The following is a 24,649-nucleotide window of genomic DNA, read 5'->3' on the forward strand; positions in this document are numbered from 1 at the left end:
GTGGGAATAATTTTCAGAGCGGGCCAAGTGCCCCCTGAGCCTGCTTGGGAGCAGAGGTGTGTGGGGGCTGCTTGAGAACGACCCTCCCCTGTTACTAAGTGCAGGCGAGGGGCGTCTTCAGGAAAACAGTCCCGGCGTGCCCTCCCCGCAGGTTATCCAGGGAGACCTCTGCAGCCTTGCATCTGTTTTAATGCCCGTCTCGGGGGCATGCTGGGACTTGTAGTCCTGTGCTAACAAATAGGGCCCTGAAGCCCCTAGCGGTTGGAGAGGGCAGCATTGGCTGAAAGGAATCCAGCGATGAGTGAGAAATATGTAAGTCGGTTTTCGGAGGGTTTAGCTTTTTTTTTTTTATCCGATGGAGAGCACCGTATCCCGTAAAATAAACAGATGTTGGCGTGCCTGTGAGAAATGGAGCGTACAGGCCTGTGTGGTATTTATGGCCGTGGTAAACAAGCCACTTCTCAGTACAATTAAACTGGTGATGTAACAGCTACAGATGTTTTAAGTTTGGATGCGGTTACCTCTTCCCCCGTCTTCCTTGCCCGCAGACGCGCACACAAAAGCCTCCCGTTTCCAACCCGGAACCCCTGATAGGGTTCCCAAGTGGCTCTGTTTGGTTGGTTTTTTTTTTCATAGTGGGCTCATCCACGCATGGACTGGTCGCCCCGCTTCTCCTCAGTAAGTCGGACGTCCACGCGGGCGGTGGGAGGTAATCCAGGGCTCCCTGAACCTGCGCTGGGCTCCCGGACAGCCACGGCGAATGGGAAGGCGTAAATCTGCATCTACCTGTTCTCCGCGGCACGCAGCCGTATCTCGTGCCTGTTCCCTGTGCGTATATCCTGAAAACCAGGCTGGCCCAGGGGGGGTCCCCGGGACAAGTTTTTGGTGAGCCTTTGTCGTCAGGACATTTCACAGCTGTACTGGCTGCCCAGCTATCAACCCCCCCCCCCCCCCCTGCATTCTGCTGAGGCGGCACTGAGACGTCTAAAAAATATATTGACATAAAAGCGGTAGGGAAAAAAAAAAAAAATCAGCCTCGGCCTTCGTTTCTCACTGTGGCCTCTGCCAACTGCATCCTGGGAAGGGAGGCAGAATTGATTAGTAAGAAGGGACGGCCTGCTGCCGCCATGAAATCCGAATCATCTTCTGAGGCAGGGAGAGTGCCGGCCCTTGGTGCCGTGGCCGTCCGGGTGTAGGCATCAGGAGGGGTAGAGTGGGGAGTGTAGACCATGAAGCTGGAACGGTCCCGGGATGAGGGATCCAGATTTCTTCCTATCAGTGATTCTCCCCCCCCCCCCCCCCTGCCTCCGGGGGGCGCAGTTGGAGAATAAGGCATTCGTCTTTCTCTGACTTTTCCCAGCCAACAGATTCATTCTATTTATTTATTGTGTTTGAATACTGAACTCCTGTTGTGGGCAAATGAACTTAACGCTGTGCATAAGAGAAAAATCAGTTCAGGCAGTTGTCGGACAGAGAGAGGACGTCTCGGGCCCTCTTGCTGCGGCTCATCAAAGCTCTGATCCACGTTGCCGCCTGTCCTTTCCCTCCGTTCGGTCAGCTTGCGCTTCCTTTTCTGGGCCGCAAAAACAGGAGAAGACGCCAGGGCAGTTCCGGCAGCGCAAACTGTGTTCCTGGAAGATAGGCTGGCACACCGTGAGCCACCTCCTCCCTCCCTCCCCCCCCCCGAAAACACTTCCGGCATTTCCCTGCCGATCATGGGATAAGGAGGAGCATTTGCCCTGCGCCCGGTGGGTGAGGCGGGCCCTGGCAGAGCATTTTGCAGTCTCTCGCTCCGGGCTGCTCCTTCGGCCCTCGGCCGAGCTCGTTGCTGCTGCTCACGGGTGTGACCTGCCCTGGCACTCCCAGCGCTGGGAGTGCCAGAAGCCACTTTCCTTGGTGGCTCCGAGGGCGTGGGGGGTTTGCGTGGCGGTCCTGGCTCCCCTGGAAAGCTCCTGAAGCGTTTGTAGCATTGAGAGCCTAAAAGTAAAACTGGGAATTCAGATCGGCTCACCACAAGTTTTCATGTTTGCCCTGCTCTGCTTCGGGAGTGCAGGCTTCAGAGCCTCAGTTTAGTTTGTGTCGCCGGTGGCCGAGCCGTGTGTGGTCCTTAGCTTGCTGTCTTTGGCGTTATTTGCAGTTGCCGTCCATGTGTTTTTTTTCCCCTCTAATCCTCTTTAATTTACTGTGAGGATACACAGGAGGCTGAGCACAAATGAGCCATGTTAGGCTTGAACCTGACAATGGGAAAGCACAGGAGGCCGATTCCTGGTATCGTACAGGGAGTTTAGCGCCTGCCAAGTGACAGTAAATCTAAGCACAAGGAACTGCACCCTGATAAAGCACTGTAACCTGTAGGGCACCCTGATAAGGCACTGTAACCTGTAGGGTGCCCTGATAAAGCACTGTAACCTGTAGGGCACCCTGATAAGGCACTGTAACCTGTAGGGCATCCTGATAAGGCACTGTAACCTGTAGGGTGCCCTGATAAAGCACTGTAACCTGTAGGGCATCCTGATAAGGCACTGTAACCTGTAGGGCATCCTGATAAAGCTCTGTAACCTGTAGGGCACCCTGATAAGGCACTGTAACCTGTAGGGTGCCCTGATAAAGCACTGTAACCTGTAGGGTGCCCTGATAAATCACTGTAACCTGTAGGGTATCCTGATAAAGCACTGTAACCTGTAGGGTGCCCTGATAAAGCACTGTAACCTGTAGGGCATCCTGATAAGGCACTGTAACCTGTAGGGCACCCTGATAAGGCACTGTAACCTGTAGGGTGCCCTGATAAAGCACTGTAACCTGTAGGGCGCCCTGATAAATCACTGTAACCTGTAGGGTGCCCTGATAAAGCTCTGTAACCTGTAGGGCATCCTGATAAAGCACTGTAACCTGTAGGGCACCCTGATAAGGCACTGTAACCTGTAGGGCATCCTGATAAAGCACTGTAACCTGTAGGGCACCCTGATAAGGCACTGTAACCTGTAGGGCGCCCTGATAAAGCACTGTAACCTGTAGGGCATCCTGATAAAGCTCTGTAACCTGTAGGGCACCCTGATAAGGCACTGTAACCTGTAGGGTATCCTGATAAAGCACTGTAACCTGTAGGGTGCCCTGATAAAGCACTGTAACCTGTAGGGCATCCTGATAAGGCACTGTAACCTGTAGGGCACCCTGATAAGGCACTGTAACCTGTAGGGTGCCCTGATAAAGCACTGTAACCTGTAGGGCGCCCTGATAAGGCACTGTAACCTGTAGGGCGCCCTGATAAAGCACTGTAACCTGTAGGGCACCCTGATAAGGCACTGTAACCTGTAGGGCGCCCTGATAAAGCACTGTAACCTGTAGGGCACCCTGATAAGGCACTGTAACCTGTAGGGCGCCCTGATAAAGCACTGTAACCTGTAGGGCATCCTGATAAATCACTGTAACCTGTAGGGTGCCCTGATAAGGCACTGTAACCTGTAGGGCGCCCTGATAAAGCACTGTAACCTGTAGGGCGCCCTGATAAAGCACTGTAACCTGTAGGGCATCCTGATAAAGCACTCTAACCTGTAGGGTGCCCTGATAAAGCTCTGTAACCTGTAGAGCACCCTGATAAGGCACTGTAACCTGTAGGGCACCCTGATAAGGCACTGTAACCTGTAGGGTGCCCTGATAAAATACTGTAACCTGTAGGGCATCCTGATAAATCACTGTAACCTGTAGGGCGCCCTGATAAAGCACTGTAACCTGTAGGGCGCCCTGATAAGGCACTGTAACCTGTAGGGCGCCCAGCCTTTATAACTCGCAGGCAGCACTGCCCCAGTGAACTAAATGCTCTAGGCCCTGTGGTTGGCTCATCCCCCACTGTAACCTGTAGGGCATCCTGATAAATCACTGTAACCTGTAGGGCGCCCTGATAAATCACTGTAACCTGTAGGGTGCCCTGATAAGGCACTGTAACCTGTAGGGTGCCCTGATAAAGCACTGTAACCTGTAGGGCATCCTGATAAAGCTCTGTAACCTGTAGGGCACCCTGATAAGGCACTGTAACCTGTAGGGTATCCTGATAAAGCACTGTAACCTGTAGGGTGCCCTGATAAAGCACTGTAACCTGTAGGGCATCCTGATAAGGCACTGTAACCTGTAGGGCACCCTGATAAGGCACTGTAACTTGTAGGGCATCCTGATAAAGCACTGTAACCTGTAGGGCGCCCTGATAAAGCACTGTAACCTGTAGGGTGCCCTGATAAAGCACTGTAACCTGTAGGGCGCCCTGATAAAGCACTGTAACCTGTAGGGCACCCTGATAAGGCACTGTAACCTGTAGGGCGCCCTGATAAAGCACTGTAACCTGTAGGGCACCCTGATAAGGCACTGTAACCTGTAGGGCGCCCTGATAAAGCACTGTAACCTGTAGGGCACCCTGATAAGGCACTGTAACCTGTAGGGCGCCCTGATAAAGCACTGTAACCTGTAGGGCATCCTGATAAATCACTGTAACCTGTAGGGTGCCCTGATAAAGCTCTGTAACCTGTAGGGCACCCTGATAAGGCACTGTAACCTGTAGGGCGCCCTGATAAAGCACTGTAACATGTAGGGTGCCCTGATAAAGCACTGTAACCTGTAGGGCATCCTGATAAATCACTGTAACCTGTAGGGTGCCCTGATAAAGCTCTGTAACCTGTAGAGCACCCTGATAAGGCACTGTAACCTGTAGGGTGCCCTGATAAAGCACTGTAACCTGTAGGGCATCCTGATAAATCACTGTAACCTGTAGGGTGCCCTGATAAAGCTCTGTAACCTGTAGAGCACCCTGATAAAGCTCTGTAACCTGTAGGGCACCCTGATAAAGCCCTGTAACCTGTAGGGCATCCTGATAAAGCCCTGTAACCTGTAGAGCACCCTGATAAAGCTCTGTAACCTGTAGAGCACCCTGATAAAGCCCTGTAACCTGTAGGGCATCCTGATAAAGCACTGTAACCTGTAGAGCACCCTGATAAAGCTCTGTAACCTGTAGGGCACCCTGATAAAGCCCTGTAACCTGTAGGGCGTCCTGATAAAGCCCTGTAACCTGTAGGGCATCCTGATAAAGCACTGTAACCTGTAGAGCACCCTGATAAATCGCTGTAACCTGTAGGGTGCCCTGATAAGGCACTGTAACCTGTAGGGCGCCCTGATAAGGCAATGTAACCTGTAGGGCGCCCTGATAAAGCACTGTAACCTGTAGGGCGTCCTGATAAAGCACTGTAATCTGTAGGGCACCCTGATAAAGCACTGTAACCTGTAGGGCATCCTGATAAAGCACTGTAACCTGTAGGGCACCCTGATAAAGCACTGTAACCTGTAGGGCATCCTGATAAAGCCCTGTAACCTGTAGAGCACCCTGATAAAGCTCTGTAACCTGTAGAGCACCCTGATAAAGCCCTGTAACCTGTAGGGCATCCTGATAAAGCACTGTAACCTGTAGAGCACCCTGATAAAGCTCTGTAACCTGTAGGGCACCCTGATAAAGCCCTGTAACCTGTAGGGCGTCCTGATAAAGCCCTGTAACCTGTAGGGCATCCTGATAAATCACTGTAACCTGTAGGGTGCCCTGATAAAGCTCTGTAACCTGTAGAGCACCCTGATAAAGCTCTGTAACCTGTAGGGCACCCTGATAAAGCCCTGTAACCTGTAGGGCATCCTGATAAAGCCCTGTAACCTGTAGAGCACCCTGATAAAGCTCTGTAACCTGTAGAGCACCCTGATAAAGCCCTGTAACCTGTAGGGCATCCTGATAAAGCACTGTAACCTGTAGAGCACCCTGATAAAGCTCTGTAACCTGTAGGGCACCCTGATAAAGCCCTGTAACCTGTAGGGCGTCCTGATAAAGCCCTGTAACCTGTAGGGCATCCTGATAAAGCACTGTAACCTGTAGAGCACCCTGATAAATCGCTGTAACCTGTAGGGTGCCCTGATAAGGCACTGTAACCTGTAGGGCGCCCTGATAAGGCAATGTAACCTGTAGGGCGCCCTGATAAAGCACTGTAACCTGTAGGGCGTCCTGATAAAGCACTGTAATCTGTAGGGCACCCTGATAAAGCACTGTAACCTGTAGGGCATCCTGATAAAGCACTGTAACCTGTAGGGCACCCTGATAAAGCACTGTAACCTGTAGGGCGTCCTGATAAAGCACTGTAACCTGTAGGGCGTCCTGATAAATCACTGTATCCTGTAGGGCACCCTGATAAAGCACTGTAACCTGTAGGGCGCCCTGATAAATCACTGTAATCTGTAGGGTGCCCTGATAAAGCACTGTAACCTGTAGGGCACCCTGATAAAGCACTGTAACCTGTAGGGTGCCCTGATAAATCACTGTAACCTGTAGGGCACCCTGATAAATCACTGTAATCTGTAGGGCACCCTGATAAAGCACTGTAACCTGTAGGGTGCCCTGATAAATCACTGTAATCTGTAGGGTGCCCAGCCTTTATAACTCGCAGGCAGCACTGCCCCAGTGAACTAAACACTCTAGGCCCCATGGTCGGCTCATCCCCCACAAACCCGCAGAAGGTGCATCCTGAAAATGTATTGGAAGCTCAGTCTCGGCGGGTGTTCTGCCGGGGGGGGGGGGGAACCTCCTTACACCCCAGTAAGATTCACTCTGTGCATTCATTCAGGGCCAGCCTGAGAGAGAGGGGGGGCCCAGGTGAAATCACCTCTCCAATCTCCCTCCCACCTGGCAGGGTCATCTTCCCCCGCTGCTCCCCCTCCCCCCCAGCTGTCGGGAGCAGAGCAGCCCTTCCTGCCTTTGTCTGCCACCTCCCCTGCTGGTTTCAGTCTGAGCTACCTCAAGCCTTGTAGTCCTGTCCCACTCGGGCAATTCACACCTTAGAAGCCAGAGAAGGCAGACATAGGTAAGAAGCGGGACGGGAGGGTGAGAGAGGGTCACACTGCGCGGGATTCCCCAAAGCAAGGGGCCTGGGGGGGATGTCCCAGGGGCAGCCTTGTGTGGTGATACAATGTGTTGGCTGTTCACCTTGCTTCCTGCACACCTCTTGGTGGTTAAGTAGGTAACAGCATCATATCTGCAATTTGTGTGTGTGTGTGTGTGTGAGTGTGTGTGTGTGTGTGTGTGTAAGAGAGAGTGTGTGTGTGTGTGTGAGTGTGTGTGTGTGTAAGAGAGAGTGTGTGTGTGAAGGTGTGTGTGTGTGTGTGAGAGTGTGTGTGTGTGTGTAAGAGAGAGTGTGAGTGTGAGTGTGTGTGTGTGTGTGAGTGTGTGAGTGTGAGTGTGTGTGAAGGTGTGTGTGTGAGTGTGTGTGTGTGAGCGTGTGTGTGTGTGTAAGAGAGAGTGTGAGTGTGTGTGTGTGTGTGAGTGTGTGTGTGTGTGTGTGAAGGTGTGTGGGTGTGTGTGTGTGTGCGAGTGAGTGTGTGTGTGTGTGTGTATGTATATATATATATATATGTATATATATGTAATAACCCCTCATTTGCCTATGTGCCTGTGGCCAGAATCTTGCCCTACGTCACTCCCGGCAGGCAAGCAATGCCATTAGTCACTCTGCTCCGTTTAGAATAGATTTATTTGTGCGATGCTAGTCCAGCCCTGACTTCCAGCATCCTTGCCATAGATAAAGGGCAAGTGCGGACAGAGGTTCTGCTCCCTCAGGGCTGGTGCTTCCATTACGCAAACCGGGTGCTTGCTCAGAGCGCCAGAATTTGGGGGGGGCGGCAGAATCCTGCCAGCGCAAGGCCCAGAGGGGGGCAGCGTCACAGACACCTCAACCGCTGGGTTGGAGCTGCTGCCAGGAGGTAATCTGGGGTGGGGGGGGGGCGTGCACGACTGAAAATTCGCCTAGGGCAGTAAATGTTCGTGCAGCGTCCCTGTGCTCGCTGCTTCATGCAATACAAGCGTCCTTTGCTGCTTTTTCTCACTAGCGGGGGTTTCCGTTCCCGCATCTTCTCATCCAAGTCCATCTTGCCTGCTCTGCTAAGACAGCGACCGCAGACATAGCTTAAATAGTTGTTTATTTATTTAATTTATTTAAATTCTTTTATATACCAAAGTATAGCTGAAAGCCTTCACCCCGGTTTACATTGTAACAAATTCATACAAGAAACAAAGTTTTAACTTGTAAGTACATAAAAATACGAATATAACAACTCAGCAGAGGCAGAGTATAACGTGTTAGCAGTATACAATTTACATCTTAATTTAGGAGATAATTATTACAGAAGTATTAGCGTTCAAGATGAGGATTGAGGTTATTCAGATCAGGCTGTGAATGATTGTCCAAACAACCATGTTTTTAATTCTTTTTTGGAAGTTTTGGAATCTCGGATAGAACTTAGGTAGTTTGGAATAGAGTTCCATTCTATGGGTCCTGCTATCGAGAAGGCTCTATTTCTAGTAGCGGATAGTTTCGCAGATGACAGGGGGGGAATGATTAGTTGTAATTTTTCAGTAGACCTTGAAGAACCATGTGATTTGTGAATTGTGATCATATTATCTAGAGAGGAATTCATGTCTTTGTAAATTTCATTATGTAGAATGGTTAAAGTCTTGTATTTAATTCTTTGTGAGATTGGTAGCCAGTGAAGGTTTTTTAATGTTGGAGTGATATAATCAAACTTCCTTTTGCCAGAGAGCACTCGTGCTGCGGCGTTCTGCAGTAATTGTAGCGGTTTTAGAGTAGGTTGCGGAAGCCCTAGGAAAATTGCGTTGCAATAATCTAGGCTTGAGAAAATGAGGGTTTGTAGAATCATTCTAAAGTCGTTCGGGTACAGTAGGGGTTTGAGATGTTTGAGAATCTGTAGTTTGTGAAAGCCTTCTTTCGTTTTTATAGCTATACAGTTTTTAAAGCTCAGATCATTATCTAGCCAGATACCAAGGTCCTTTATTGGATTCTTCATTTGAATGTAGGAGTTTTCAATTTGCATGTTGGATATTTGAGAAGATTGAACTGATATGTTTCTTTTTATAAGTATCCATTCGGTTTTGTTCATATTTAGGCAAAGTTTTAGTTGGTTCAGAAAACTTTTGATTGATTTGAGGTAGTTTACTGTGAGGCATATGGCTTCTTCGATGGTAGCTGTTATAGGGATTAGTAATTGGATATCGTCGGCATAAAGAAAGAAGGTGATTCCAAGATTAGAAATGAAGTGACATAGTGGTAGAAGATAAATGTTGAAGAGGGTGGCAGATAGAGCAGATCCTTGTTGTTCAGGCGCCTAGCTGTCACCAAGCCTCCCACAAAGCAGCTCGTTCCTGCTCCCGGTCCCTCAGTAATGTGCGCATCCCCTGCAGAACGGCGAGTATCGCACGCATAGCATCGTGCAAAGTGTTAGTCCTGTGTCAGAGTGACCGGAGACATTGCAGAGTCAGGACAAATCAATTTATGCTTTCCCTCAGCATAATTCAGCCTGCCAGTTATCTCTGCATTATTTCATTTAATTACATTGAAAGTACTTGTGACTCACCTACCTAATTTCCTAAGCGAGCTACGGCCAAACAGCCATAAAATGAAGACATAAGGCATCTAATTTTAATATCTGTTACTGTAATTTTCACTTATAATTGCATTTAACCCCCTCTGTCCTCTGCAAGGATTGCTACACCTTCCCCTGGTCTTTGTTGATGAGCCCTAGGGGAATCTCCTCCTCTCCCCCCTGGATTTGTGAGCAGAGCCGGTTTACATCATTACGTGTAAATGCACATCTCCCTATAGCTTAGCAGATCAGGTATTAAGGGCTGGTCCCATCGGACGGTCCTCACTGCCTCCCTGAGCGTGGCGGGTGCCGGTGCTCCCTGGCTAGCCCGTTGGCCGTCGTGTGCTGCGCCGCGCCTTCAGCGCCTCGCTGGCGCGCCCTGTTGCATGGACGTGAGCTCTTGCACTTAATCCTCCGCTCTCTATTACAGAAGGAGATGGGATCCATGGAGGACTTGTACCTCTCCACCCGCAAAGTCAAAGAGCTCTCTGTGATCGATGGCCGACGAGCCCAGAACTGCGTCATCCTGCTCTCCAAGTAAGTGCGTGTCCGGCTGGGAATTTCACCAGGGAGGTCAACGGGCGGGTCGGGATGCTGCGGCGTTTGACAGCGGCAGGAGTGACTTGGGGGTTTCTTATCTCTAACACTGCACAGACCTCTGTAATGCAAAGCTTTGACTTCCCGACCGTGTGCTTGGCTGGGTGTCAGAGAAAGAGGACGGGGTTGCACTCTTTGTCCGTTTGCCGGATGGGAGACGGAGGTCGGTTGTGGCTTGGGGGGATGGGGAGGAGCTGCCCCCATAAGCTGAAGGAAAAGTGCTGAGTTTCGCTGGCTGACATGAGGGGATTGCACAAGCAGGCTCATGGCTGCTTCAGGCCCCAGAGAGAGAGAGAGAGAGAGAGAGATTAGTGACTTGTTTAAATCTGTTTCTGAAAACCACCATGAATCACATTACGCTAATTTGGACACCAGGCCATCTGTTTACATTTTTTGGCGTGTGCAAAGTGAGCTGCCTGACTTGGGTTTCGCCAGCGGACGCCGTGTCCAAGTTTGCTCGTTAGCAGATGGAATTCCATTGGCATTGACAACCTTGCCGGCCCACGTCATGGGGTCCCGGGTTTTACTGCTGAGCAGATGGGCCGCGTCTTCTCGTTGACAGAGAGCGTGCGGGCCTTGCTGCAAAGAACTCATCAAGCGCTTTTGTCGACAAAACACGGTTTCAGAAGTCGTTCTGACGGAGCCCGATTTACATTCTTCCTCGCTCCGAGGAGCAGCAGAAATCCATGAAGGGGTTTTTTTTGCAGTGAACTTGAGTTGCCAGCTTGGGGTTGGGACCTCGCCAGGCTGATGCCTTTTGTGCTGTGCCTGACGGTGATGATCCGGAGACCGCTCATTATGAGATTAGTGTTGTAACTCCAAGCCGCAGCTGCTGGCCAGCGTTAATTTTTCTTGCCGATGGCCCGAGCAGCCTGGCATCACTTCTTATTTTCCAAAGGGGCCAGCAATTAACGTTACTTTTTCCATGTGCCGGTTGACAGAAAGATCCACTCAGGCTGCCCTGTTTTGTTGGGAGAGCAGCACTACGCTGATAGCTAAGAGCTGGGTTCGGTTGCCGGCCCGGTGATCTACTTATGGCGTGGGTCAGAGCTGGGATTGCTTTAGGTTCGATTACCAGCCACACCTTTTTATTTAAAGTGATTTGATCCTGTCCTAGCTTTTACCCTACCATTTATTCCGTGGTCCGGCCGCCCTGATTTTACAAAGAAAAAAGCCAGGACGACAAATTCGTGCCTGCATTAGGGAGTGAGAGCCAGGACCTGCTCAGGCTGTCCTGAAAAAAAGCACAGGTCTAGCCGCTAACTGTAACTGTCGAGTAAATGCTCACAGTCCTTGGCAAAGATGGGGCTCTCAGTCATGGTTTGTTTGAAAAAATGTTGTAGGGAAAAGAATAAAAGGTTTGTAAATGCAGGGAAACCTTATTAACCAGAGTCAAGTTTAAATATGTGAACAAGGACCCCGCGGTCGCTGAATGATAATGCTATTCAGTATTTTCACCGCTCGGGGTCGCCTTCAATCATCGGTCCACTATGAAGATTTTTTTTGCAGTTCTTAAACGTTTTGGGTTTTTTTTTTTTAAGGAGAAAAAATACTTCCCCCTCCCCTTCAACAGAGCCCGACAAGATACCAGGGACTCTCAAACAGTTCTTGTCCAGCGAGGAACCATTCGTTCAGCAATTCATTTTTATGTTATCTTTCTTGAGCGCCGAGAAGGCTGAAACGCGTCCCCACCATGCTCGTGCCTGCTGGTGCCCCGGTTCAGAGGTGGCTCTCTCTCTCTCTCTCTCAGCTCTTGCCTGGCATCCTTGCATTGGCTTAAGCCTGGGCATGGGAATTTTAAAGGTGAGGAGATACCAGGTAGCTTAGCACTGAACGCCCGTCATGCCTCAGCTTTTCATAGAAACTGAAACATATGAATAGACGTTAACTACAAACCCAAAGAAGCCTGCAGACCCATCAGACTTATAATCTCTAGAATCAGAGGATGGGGGGCCTACGATTTCTGTGCTGGGGTCACACTTAGTGCAAAGACACCGTTTGGGTTCATCCACGTGCACAATCTTGCAGGGCCGGTGCAAGGGTATTAGGCGCCCTAGGCGAAACGTCAGCTATGCCGCCCCCCCCCCGCCTCCATGCACAATTAACTTACATTGTGCATTAATGAAAATAACGAAGTCTGTATTTATAACAGAACACTTATTTGACATTTTTATGCCATGTAAACCATTGAGATGATTTGTCTTATCGACGGTATAGAAACTCTTTTATAAATAAATAAATAAAAATAAATAAAATAAACATAAACCAAAGCTATACTTGTTGCTCAAACAAAAAAAGCAGACACATCACATAATATTAAATAATTAAAATGGCAGTCAATCAAGAAAAATAAACTTAAAAAGCCATCTTTACTTACCCCCTCCAGCAGCTCTCTTACTCCTCTTCCATGCAGGCTGTAGTACACACCAGAAGCAGCAGTAGTGGCTAAGCTCTATACTCATGGTCCTCTTCCTTAAGGCCCATGTCTCTCACACACACACCATACCAGTCATGCCCCCATGACCAGTTTCTGTCTCTCCCACACCAATCATCTCCCAAACAGTCTTTGACAAACACACCAGTCACCTTCCTGAACAGTTTCTCTCATGCCATACACACATACACACAGGCTTCCCACTCCTGTGTTCTACTTACATATACGGGCTTCTCACTCTCATAATCACTTTCTCTTTCTCACACACACTCACCAGGCTCTCACTCCCATGCTTGTTCTCGCCACATGCACAGGCTTCTCATTCCCATAATTACTTTCTTTCTCTCACACACATACACAAACACACACACCAGTCACCTGATCTCTCTCATGCATACACACACACACAGGCTTCCCACTCCCATGTTCTCTTTCAGATATACAGGCTTCTCACTCCCATGCTGTATCTCACACACTCCCAGCTTTCTCACTCCCATGCTCACTCTTCACATGCACAGGCTTCTCATTCCCATAATCACTTTCTTTCTCTCTCTCACATACACACAAACACACACCAGTCACCTGTTCTGTCTTACATATACAGGCTTCTCCCTCCCATGCTGTGTCTCACACACACCCAGGTTCTCACTCCCATGCTCACTCTTCACATGCACAGGCTTCTCATTCCTATAATCACTTTCTTTCTCTCTCTCACATACACACAAACACACACCAGTCACCTGTTCTGTCTTACATATACAGGCTTCTCCCTCCCATGCTGTGTCTCACACACACCCAGGTTCTCACTCCCATGCTCACTCTCTTCACATGCACAGACTTCTCATTCCCATAATCACTTTCTCTCTGTTACACACACACATACACCAGTCTTTCTCTCATTTCCATGCTCGCTCTCCAGGTGCACAGACTTCTCATTCCCTGAATCACATTCTCTCTCTCTCACATTCACATACACACCAGTCACACCGTCACCTTACCAACCAGTCTCTCTCTCATATATGCACACACACACAGGCTTCCCACTCCCATGCTCTCTCTCTCACATAATCAGGTTTCTCACTCCCATGCTTTCTTTCACATACACCCCCACAACACCAGGCTTCTTACTCCCATGCTTTCTCACATACCCAGAGTTCTCACTTCCATGCTTTTTCTCTCTTTCACACACACACATCAGTCACATCCCTGACTGTCTCACACTCTCACACATCAGTCATCTCTTTGAGCAGTCACTTTCATTGTCTCTCACATATACACATACATCAGCTCTCTGACCAGTTTCTCTCAATCACACACACATGCTCTCGATCAAATACATTATCTCACTTACACACAGGCTCTCAATCACACACAGGCAGGCTGGCTGCTTCTCTCTCTTTCTCTCACTCACTTCCTTCCCCCCCCCCCCCGCACAAATGGTAGCTGCAACAGCCTCCTCCTCCAGCCCCCGCAGGCCAAAAAGGAAGAATCCCATCGGCCGCGGGAGGCTCGTGCTGCTGACTCCTTTCCCGATTACCGGCTGCTTCAATTGCTCGGGGGCCGATGCTGCTGTCGCCGCTATTTTTTTCATGCGGCACGGCTCTTTCTTCTTCCCGCGCATCACTTCCTGTTCTGGTTCAAAGGGGGGGGGGGCGGGAAGAAGAAAAGGGCAGCCGCGGATGCCACAGCTTTTTTTTTTTTTTTTGCACCGCTGCCGTTCCCGCTGGGCTTGAACGTGCTGATAGCCCGGCGGCAACGGCAGCAGGGAAGGGAGAGACCGGGAGCGCGCGACACACTGGTTGAGAACCGCTGGGGGAGGTCAGATGGGTCTTTTGGGGCGGGCTGCCAGCAGCGGCTCTTTTATTTTTATCGGGGGGGGGGGGGCGGCGGGTTAATGCAGCTCTTTTAGTTTTACCGGGGCAGCGGCTGAGTGCGGCTCTCAATTTTACCGGGGCAGTGCCGCCCCCGGGAAGCTGGTGCCCTAGGCGACCGCCTAGTTCGCCTAGTGCTTCCGCCGGCCCTGCAATCTTGTAATCAATTTCCAGACTTGGACTGCGTGGCAGAATATTTTTGTTATGTGTTTAACAACTTTCTCCCTTTTTCCTTTATCTAATGCAATGAACTGCTCATACATTTTTCCCAAAACTAACGACAGGTTGGTCCCCAAAGCGGTTAACAATCTCCACCTTGTAGACTTGTCATATCCCAATATATCATAAATCTCTCTTGTTGATCGAAAGGTTCAGATGTTCAGGCACTTAGCTTATGGCACTCTGCTTTTTACAAAACGTCGTGGGAACTATGGTAAAGCCCAGCCCTGTCGGTGTTTCGACGTCGTGCTTGTCTGCATCAGGGGCCCAACTTACGATGGTTGGAGGTGCTTCACGGTTTCAAAAGTACTTTGGTATGGCTGACATATCGGTCCCATGGCTGATAGCCACTCTGTCAGTGAGGGCAGGGAAACTGGCCTCCATATGCCAACCTCCTCCATGCTCCTGCTTTTGTGTAGCGAGACCACATCTGGCCTTCTCCAGCCTTCTGGCACCATTGCTCTCGGCTGTCTCTTCCGTAAGTGGAGCAGAATTCGCCCCCTTTCTTCCTTCTCGTGCTCGCTTTGCTTATGCATGAATCCCTCACCACTCACATCTTCTCCAGATATTGCTGGTCCCTCCCCACCCTTTCCTTCCATTTCCCTCTCCACCCCCATGGTTTCTTTCCCGCACCTGTTGTCTTGTCTCCTTGCACTTCTGACTTAGATGCTTTCTTCTCTGTGCCGTTGCTCTCCTGACTGCCTTCCCTACCTCCCTCTGCTTCCCTGTCCCCATCCATCTGGGACCCTTGTACCTTCTCAGTGCTGCTGATGCCCTTGTCTTTTCTTTCGACGCCCAGGCATGCCTCTGTTTTCTCCTCCTTTCTAACTTAAGTTGGCTTCTTTCAGTTTCCCTTGCAGTTCCTCCCCTGCATTCAGATCCTCCTCCTCCCCTCTTGAGGGGCTCAGAAGGGCAGTGGCCCAGTCTGCCCTTTCTTGCCGTGTTCGGAGCCCAGGCGGCCGTCCTGCCCCGTCGGGAGCGTTCTCCTTCTCTTGATAGCAAAGGGTCCTAACGTCGCCCTCTCGGGTGGGTTCCGTCGCTAAGTTACTCGAGGAGCGCCCGCCCAGAGAGAGCGAACGTTTGGGCGTGACAAACGGTGAGCTCCGATAGGACGGGAAACTTGGAGGAGGAAGGAGTGAGGAAAGGGCAGACACTTCAGGGGGGCGGGGTAAAGAAATTAGCTCGGCCCTCCCGTCGGTCTTGTGCGATGATCCGTTAGTGTTAATAAACCCAGTTATTTGGGATCTGCGCTTACTCAGTTTTGGAGTCTGATCGTGTGCTGCCAGTGATGTCATTTGAGGATTTTAGTGAGGGAAGGGAGGCAGATGTCAAGCTGCAGGTCTCGCTGCTTAAGTCCATGGGTCCCAGGGGAAAAGTAACTGCAGGGATCTGCAGCAGCTTTTCCTGCGGGATACTTTTTCCGACCCAAACTACGTGCAGTGTTTTCTCCCGCATCCTAAGCCCACCCTGGGAGTAGCACGGTGAGGGTAGAAGCGCGCGGGCCGTGGAACTGCGCACGCACGTCTGCCTGCATGCACGGGCGGAGCGGTGACACCGTCGGAGAAGCCGCTTTACGCGGGTCGTACAATCCTTGCTTATGAAATCCCCTGAAAGTTGCTGTCGTGGGGTGCGAATTTTCAGAAGGTTTCACGCCTGTAAAAGTGGAAGCGGCGCGTGCACGCGTAGCCGGTAATTTTTCGTAAGCCCGCGGTACGCCTGCGGTGCTGTCCACGCCAGGCGTGAATGTTAAATAACGAAGAGGGGGGGGGGCGATTTCCAGGTGTTCTGGGGAGGGGGGCTGGGAAGCCCGCGCGTGGGTTGCTGTTTTGTGAGCGGTAGTATAAGCCCATACGTGACCGAACGCGCCCGTGCACTCGCGCGCCCGCTGATCGAGCGGCACAGGCGGAGTCGCCCTTGCCTGTGGTCTGCAGGAGGCCTGAAGAAGTCGTGTTCCCTGGCATTCCTGCGGGCGCCATCTCGTCCTGGTGAGCGCAGCGTTAAGGAAAAGTATTGGGACTGACAACGGCACCCGAGACCCAAAGCCCTCCAGCCATCCGCCGCACAGAAGCAGACGCGTAACTCGCAGGGGGGATCCTGCCCGGCCTCCCCCTGCGGAATTTGCACAGAATTTAACGTTTTCTGCGCAGGATTTGCTGGGGGGGACGACCAGGAGGAAGCGTTTAGCGGTGTTGGCTGGCAGTGGAGAGGACAGCGTGACGGCATCTGCCGTGGCGCTGAACGCGGGGGGAGGGAGATGACAGCACCGGCTACAAGAGGAAAGACCCAGGGTTAAGAGGATCAGCCCAGAGAGGAGGGAACTGACTCTGTCATCACAGGTTTACTGTGAAGGACAAGCGTTGATCTGTGCTGTTTAGATAAAGGCAGCACCACAGGTTTGTCATGTGGGTGGGAGGGGGGGAAGGACAGAGAGTGCCAGGAAGACTGAGTCCGTGGGAGGTGGGGATGGAGAGAGAGAACTGGCTGAAAGAGATTGGGCCTGAGGGGAGGGGGGTTTGAGTCAGTAGGGGGGGGGATAGTAGAGCCTGTTGGAGTGAGTGGAGAGTGGGTTAAGCCAGTGAAGAGAGAAGAGATTGCTAAGAGGAGGGAGGGAGCTTAGTGGAAGGGGGGTGGGATAGGGAGAAAGCTGGGAGGTGTTGAGTCTGGAAGAAGAGTGGTGGAGGGGACTTGATTCTAGTGGAAGAGGGAGAGAGCAGAGGGGGGAGTCTGAGATTGCTAGAGGGGGCGGAAGAGAGCTGGGAGTGGGGGTTGAGCCTAGCTGAGGAGGATGGAGAGCAAGGGGGTTAGAGCATTGGAGGGCATTTGAGCCTGGTGGAGGAGGAGGGGTTTGAGTGTAGTGGATGGGGGAGGAGAGAGAGAGAATGAGTTGGGAGAGGTTGAGTATGGGGGGGGGGGGGGGCGGGGAGCAGGGAGAGAAAGAGCTGGGAGTTTAACCTGGGGAGGGTTGTTCCCAGGATGAGTTGTGTAGAGAGCGCGAGTGAAGAAGGGAATTGTAGTGGAGGGGAGGGGAGGGGAGAGGAAAGCAGAGAGGAGGACCTGGGGCCTTATGATAGTCTTGTAGAGGGCGATTATGAAAACGCCTGCGCAGGCTAAAATCGGTGGGTACTTTGTACATCCACACTTCAACCAGAATTTTCCAGGAAAATTGGTGCAGATCTGGTGGGATAATTTTCAAAGTGAATTTATGTGCTTAAGTCTGCTCTGAAAATGGGTTTGATTTAGGCGCATATTTCCTGACGCTTCTTCCCTTAAGAATTTAGACTTGCTATAAACTGAACATCTGGCTTTCAGGCCCCCCCCCCCCCCTTAGATTCCAAGATGTGATCTTGACAAGGACAGCGATGTTCATCTCTCGGCCACGGGTTCAGATTCCCTGAGGGAGAAGGCGGTAGGCGACCTTTTCAGAGGATTTGTGGCCTCAGTAGCCAGGTGGCCACTCAGGGAAGCTGCTCACACACTTGTCACGGTTCGGCACCTTGTTTGGAAGCACCAGTGGAAAGACCAGGGATTGGGTCAGGAGACGGAGCTGCCCTCTCACCCCCACCCAAGTTGTTCCCTCCTCAGGAACCTTGAGAAACATTGGTGGTGGTGGGGGGGTGGGATGGCCTGGGCGCCACGCGTTGCCTTCCCCCCTCCCTGGATGAAGGCGGTGTCGCCTTTCCCGAGCCGCCTATCTTGGTAACTGGACCGGTAGCAGATCTTAGCAGCTGGCGCAAGCATTCAGAAAACGGGTGAAACCGTTTTCCAAAATGGGTCATGCGGGCGCGCCCCACCCCCTGCCCAAACACCACTCTTCCCTTCAAGACCCCTAGAAGAAGTTTTCAAAAATTAACATTAGCAGTTAAAAAGTAAAACGAATGGAACAGCACATCTGTCTAATCATAAAATCAGCCTTCGATAACAGCCGGTCGGGTTACCTTCCCCGATTCCAGCAGCTGCTTCCAATTGACGTGCAGTTTGCCTAAGTCCTTGTGGTTAATTCCTCCTTTGTTTACACAGAGCTGTCATGTCCATGGAGTGAAATATCTGGATGGATTTTTTTTTTTTTCTTCGCTACTCCAATGTTTTTGTTTTACTAACACTGAGCTGGAAGGGTAGGGCCGGGCTCGTGTTTCGTGCCAAGAGTGAGCGGCGAAAACCGCACGTACTGTTGTCACGTACATCCCTCTCTGCGCGTACACGCGTAGGCGGCGAGAACGCACTGGGGTTGGTGTTCGAAGTAACTTAGCCGGATATATAACTAGTTTGGCTACCCTGCTGAATATTCGCGTACATGTCCGCACTTAGCCCTAGAAGTTGTAACCGGCTAAGTTAAGGCCTGCTCTATGGCGCTTCCAAACTTAGCCGCATAAGCTATGCGGCTAAGACCGAACGTTGCTGGTTAGCCGCGTAATTTGTACGGCTCACTCGCTCCGCCCCCCCCCCGATCCGCCCACCTCACACTCACAAGTTACGCGGCTAACTTTTTCTAGCTGTACAAGTGACGTATGTGGTGGCCGCTGAACATAGCGGCGTATTCAGTGGCCTCTGCTTAGCCGCATAAGTTACACTTTTCCCGTTAAATAGCCCTGAACGCGCTTTGAATGTTGACCTCCAGATACACATAGCTGTATAAATACGCATATTTTTGTAATAAGACGGATTGACTCGGAGACGATCGCCTGACACAATGGAGTGAATTCTTGTCCTCTAAGAGGACCCTGAGAGAAGCCAGAGGTTAGCCAGAGGTCGCTGCTTCTGTAAAACAAGTGTGACCTGACAATTTTGCTGTATAGTTGGGAAAGATAATGACCTTTCCCTCTCCCAAAAATCTGATCAGTCATTTTGCCATCTGTCAAGGTCAATATTTTTCCAGCACTGGCCTCACCGCCAGTCCCAACATATATATATATATATATATCTCCATAAAAGTGACATGGGAGGATAAGCAGAGCCCCGAGAGACCCTAAATTCCACATTAAATTCAAGTAAATTAGGATCAAGCTTGTCGCCTGCCCTCATGGGAAAAACCAAAATGTGAACTTCACACCCTGGGGGCTTTGTTTTTATGTGTGGGGTCGGGGAGTGTCGGGACGATGGTTCTCTGTTATTCTTTCTTTTGGAGCGGGGGTCCTTCTCCCACTATTGCTCAGATGTAATTTTTCTAACGCGTTCCTTTCGTGAGAGATGTAGCTCCCAAAGTTGACCACGTTTCCCCCTGTTCTAAAAATTTCACGCTGGCTCTCAGCACTCTTCTGCTGTAAAATCAAACTCTTAGTCCTGACTTACAAAACCCTCAAAGACCTGACCCCCAACCTACTTCAGCAGATCTCTCCTCTTAGCTTGATTGTTTTCATTATAAGAGGCCAATAAATGTTTTTAAATAAATAAATAAACCTCTCGTTTCCTTATACCCCTACAGTCACAAACTCCGGCACGTCTGGAGGTGCCATCCCCAAAAGCAATGAGCCTCACCAGGAAGAAAACCTTTGCAGGTTCAGTCCTGACACTACTAGCTGACATTAGACTTGCCCCAGTTCTCCTACCTTTCAGGAAATTGATGAAAACCTGGCTTTTTGAAGTAGCATTTGGTGCCCATCAATAAAACAGACCCCACTAAAAACCCCTTAGACTGTGTTACTGCACTATTTAGAGATAGACTTTGGTGAAATGTTGTGCCAGCCAATAACCAAACCCTAATAAAAATTCTCTATTTATTTTTTAGTGGAACACAGGATTTAGTGAGAGAGGTAACGGTGGTGGGGCCACTTTGCAATAGTGAGCATAACATGATCAAATTTAAACTAATAACTAGAAGGGGGACAATAAGTAAGTCTACAGCTCTAACACTAAACTTTCAAAAGGGAAACTGAGATAAAATGAGGAAAATAGTTAGAAAAAAACTGAAAGGTGCAGCTGCAAAGATTAAAAGTGTTCAACAGGCTTGGACATTGTTTAAAAATACAATCCTAGAGGCGCAGTCCATATGTATTCCACACTTTAAGAAAGGTGGAAGAAAGGCAAAACGATTACCGTCATGGTTAAAGGTGAGGTGAACGAGGCTATTTTAGCCAAAAAAACATCCTTCAAAAATTGGAAGAAGGATCCATCTGAAGAAAATAGGATAAAACAAAAGCATTGTCAAATTAAGTGTAAAACATTGATAAGACAGGTGAAGAGAGAATTTGAATTGAAGTTGGCCATAGAGGCAAAAACTCATAATAAAAACTTTTAAAAATATATCCAAAGCAAGAAACCTGTGAGGGACTCGATTGGATTGTTAGATGACCGAGGGGTTAAAGGGGCTCTTAGGGACGATAAGGCCATTGCAGAAAGATTAAATGAATTCTTTGCTTCTGTGTTTACTAATAGAAACATAGAAATGACAGCAGAAGAAGACCAAACGGCCCATCCAATCTGCCCAGCAAGCTTTCGCTCTTGATTTTTTTTTTCATACTTATCTGTTACTCTTGGCCCTTAGTAACCTTTTGGTTCTATTTCCCTTCCACCCCCGCCATTAATGTTGAAAGCAGTGTTAGAACTGCATCTAAGCGAAATATCTAGCTTAATTAGTTAGGGGTAGTAACCACCGCAATAAGCAAGCTACACCCACACTTATTTGTTTACCCAGCCTGTGCAATTCAGTCCTTGTTGGCTGTCTGAATATAAATCCACTTTTCTTCATTCCCCCTTCCGTTGAAGCAGTGAGCTGCGCTGCATATGTATTTCAAGTGAAGTATCAGGCTTTATTGATTCAGGGTAGTAACCGCCGTAACAAGCAAGCTACACCCATGCTTATTTGTTTACTCAGACTATGTAATTCAGTCCTTGTTGGTTGTTGTCTGAATATAAATCATCTTTTCTTCATTCCCCCTGCCGTTGAAGCAGAGAGCTACGCTGGATATGCATTGAAAGTGAAGTATCAGGCTTATTTGGTTTGGAGTAGTAACCGCCGTAACAAGCAAGCGACTCCCTGCTTTTTTTGAATGCAAATCCTTTTTTCCACATTTCCTCTTGCCGTTGAAGCATAGAGCAATGTTGGAGTCACATTAACCGTGTGTATGTTTATTGAATAAGGGTATTATCTCCAGGTAGTAATGAGGATGTTGGGGAAATACCAGTTCTGGAAATGGCTTTCAAGAGTGATGAGTCAGATTAACTGAACCAAATCACTGTGAACCTGGAAGATGTAGTAGGCCAGCTTGACAAACTAAAGAGTAGCAAATCACCTTGTCCGGATGGTATGCATCCTAGGGTACTGAAGGAACTAAAAAATGAAATTTCACATCTATTAGTTAAAATTTGTAACCTATCATTAAAATCTTCCATTTTAGCTGAAGAATGGAGGGTGGCCAATGTAACCCCAATATTTAAAAAGGGCTCCAGGGGCGATGCGGGAAACTATTGACCAGTGAGCCTGACTTCAGTGCTGGGAAAAATAGTGGAAACTATTCTAAAGATCAAAATCACAGAGCATATAGAAAGATATGGTTTAATGGAACAAAGTCAGCATAGATTTACCCAAGGGAAGTCTTGCCTCATAAATCTGCTTCATTTTTTTGAAGGAGTTAATAAACATGTGGATAAACATGAACAAGTAGATGTAGTGTATTTGGATTTTCAGAAGGCGTTCGACAAAGTCCCTCATGAGAAGCTTCTAAGAAAACTAAAAAGTCATGGGATAGAAGGTGATGTCCTTTCGTGGATTACAAACTGGTTAAAAGACAGGAAACAGAGAGTAGGATTAAATGGTCAAGTTTCTCAGTGGAAAAGGGTAAACAGTGGAGTGCCTCAGGGATCTGTACTTGGACCGGTGCTTTTCAATACATTTATAAATGATCTGGAAAGGAATACGACGAGTGAGGTTATCAAATTTGCGGATGATACAAAATTATTCAGAGTAGTTAAATCACAAGCGGATTGTGATACATTACAGGAGGACCTTGCAAGACTGGAAGATTGGGCATCCAAATGGCAGATGAAATTTAATGTGGACAAGTGCAAGGTGTTGCATATAGGGAAAAATAACCCTTGCTGTAGTTACACGATGTTAGGTTCCATATTAGGAGCTACTACCCAGGAAAAAGATCTAGACATCATAGAGGATAATACTTTGAAATCGTCAGCTCAGTGTGCTGCAGCAGTCAAAAAAGAAAACAGAATGTTAGGAATTATTAGGAAGGGAATGGTTAATAAAACTGAAAATGTCATAATGTCTATATCGCTCCGTGGTGAGACCGCAACTTGAATACTGTATACAATTCTGGTAACTGCATCTCAAAAAAGATATAGTTACACTGGAGAAGGTACAGTGAAGGGCGACCAAAACAATAAAGGGAATGGAACAGCTCCCCTATGAGGAAAGGCTGAAGAAGTTAGGGCTGTTCAGCTTGGAGAAGAGATGTTTGAGGGGGTATATGATAGAGGTCTTTAAGATCATGAGAGGTCTTGAATGAATAGATGTGAATTGGTTATTTACACTTTCAGATAATAGCAGGACTAGGGAACACTCCATGAAGTTAGCAAGTAGCACATTTAAGACTAACCGGTGAAAATTCTTTTTCACTGAACGCACAATTAAGCTCTGGAATTTGTTGCCAGAGGATGTGGTTAGTGCAGTTAGTGTAACTGTGTTTAACAAAGGTTTGGATAAGTTCTTGGAGGAGAAGTTCATTATCTGCTATTAATCAAGTTGACTTAGGGAATAGTCACTGCTATTACTGGCATCAGTAGCATGAGATCTTCTTAGTGTTTGGGTAATTGCCAGGTTCTTGTGGCCTGATTTGACCTCTGTTGGAAAAAGGATGCTGGGCTTGATGGACTATTGGTCTGACCCAACATGGCAATTTCTTATTTCTTATGTTCTTATTTCATTGGATATACTTGATAGTGTCTTTGCACTATTTATAGTTGACTGTACTACACTATCTAGAAACATAGAAACACAATGGCAGAAAACAGACTGTATGGCCTATCTAGTCTGCCCATCTCTTAAAATCCCTACCTCAGAGATCCCCTGTGTTTATCCCAGGCTTTCTGGAATTCAGATACTGTTTTATCTCCACTACCACCAGTGGGAGGTTCTTCCATGCATTTACCACCTTCTCTGTAAAAAAAATATTTCCTAAAATCTGGGTCTTCCCCACCTCTTCACTCTCATCCTATGACCCTGTTGGAAAGAGGCTCACCTCCTGTGCATTGATACCTTGATAATCATTCATAAGCGCTGTGAGCTATGATACCAAATGTTTCTTCTGTTTAATGCGCATCCTACACTGGAATTACCATGTTGTACTGTTCGGCCGTTCTGTCTGTAACACGCCTTAACCTCTCTGGCTGGAAAGGCGTGTCATAAGTAAATGCTGATGATAAGGATCTTCTCTGTACGGTTCCTCTGGCTTCCTATTGTCAAGCTGCTGTTTTTCCAGAAGATTGTCGACATCTTGTGATGCACCTTCCGTCAACTATCAGGTGCTTTTCTCAGCAAATCTTAATCCTCTTTATTAATAAAAAATACATTTTCACCCTAACTTTGAGATCCGATTCAGCTGTAACCTGTTAAGAGCAGTGTTAGTAGCCGCCTTGATCCTGTGGTAAGCTGGATTTTTTGTAGGTTGCCGGTACCTTTCACTGGAAAAATATAAGAATAGACCCAAAAAGCAAAGCGGAAGCCAATCCAGTTGGCTGTTCAGCAGTAAGAACAAAGAGAATCGGTAGTTGGAAACGCCCTTTATTTAGTGATGCCCGACTCTGGCCGAGTTTCGCTCTCTCTCATAGAGCTGCCTCAGGGGTAATCAATTAAAACAGGACTGATATCTGTAAGGCAAATGCCACAAAGAATCGTAGGCTCATCAAATACCTGTAGAAAATACAAGTCAGATTTGTTAGCAGCCGTCAATAGTAATCCTATTCATCAATACTACATGAATTCTGCCGCTGTGAGTTGGAAGGAGTCATTGCTGAACATTCAGTTTTGGATATCTAAATGTAGTATTAATGAATAGGATGAGTGATTCAGGTGTCACATCGTAATATGATTTAAACTTGACGATGGGGATATCTGGATAAGATCTTTAATATA

The 24,649-nt window shown here is 48.6% G+C and overlaps 1 protein-coding gene across 1 annotated transcript in view; it reads left to right on the forward strand.

Annotated features, from left to right (window-relative positions):
- The window catches only part of DAAM2 (dishevelled associated activator of morphogenesis 2), a 443,570-nt gene that overhangs the window by 346,821 nt on the left and 72,100 nt on the right, over positions 1-24,649 (forward strand). Inside the window, exon 16 of the mRNA XM_029592931.1 lies at positions 9,881-9,987. Within this exon, the coding sequence (XP_029448791.1) occupies positions 9,881-9,987 (107 nt within the window). The remainder of the gene's footprint in view (positions 1-9,880; positions 9,988-24,649) is intronic.

The sequence above is a fragment of the Rhinatrema bivittatum genome, chromosome 3 (assembly GCF_901001135.1).
Source record: "Rhinatrema bivittatum chromosome 3, aRhiBiv1.1, whole genome shotgun sequence".
Lineage (NCBI taxonomy): Eukaryota > Metazoa > Chordata > Amphibia > Gymnophiona > Rhinatrematidae > Rhinatrema > Rhinatrema bivittatum.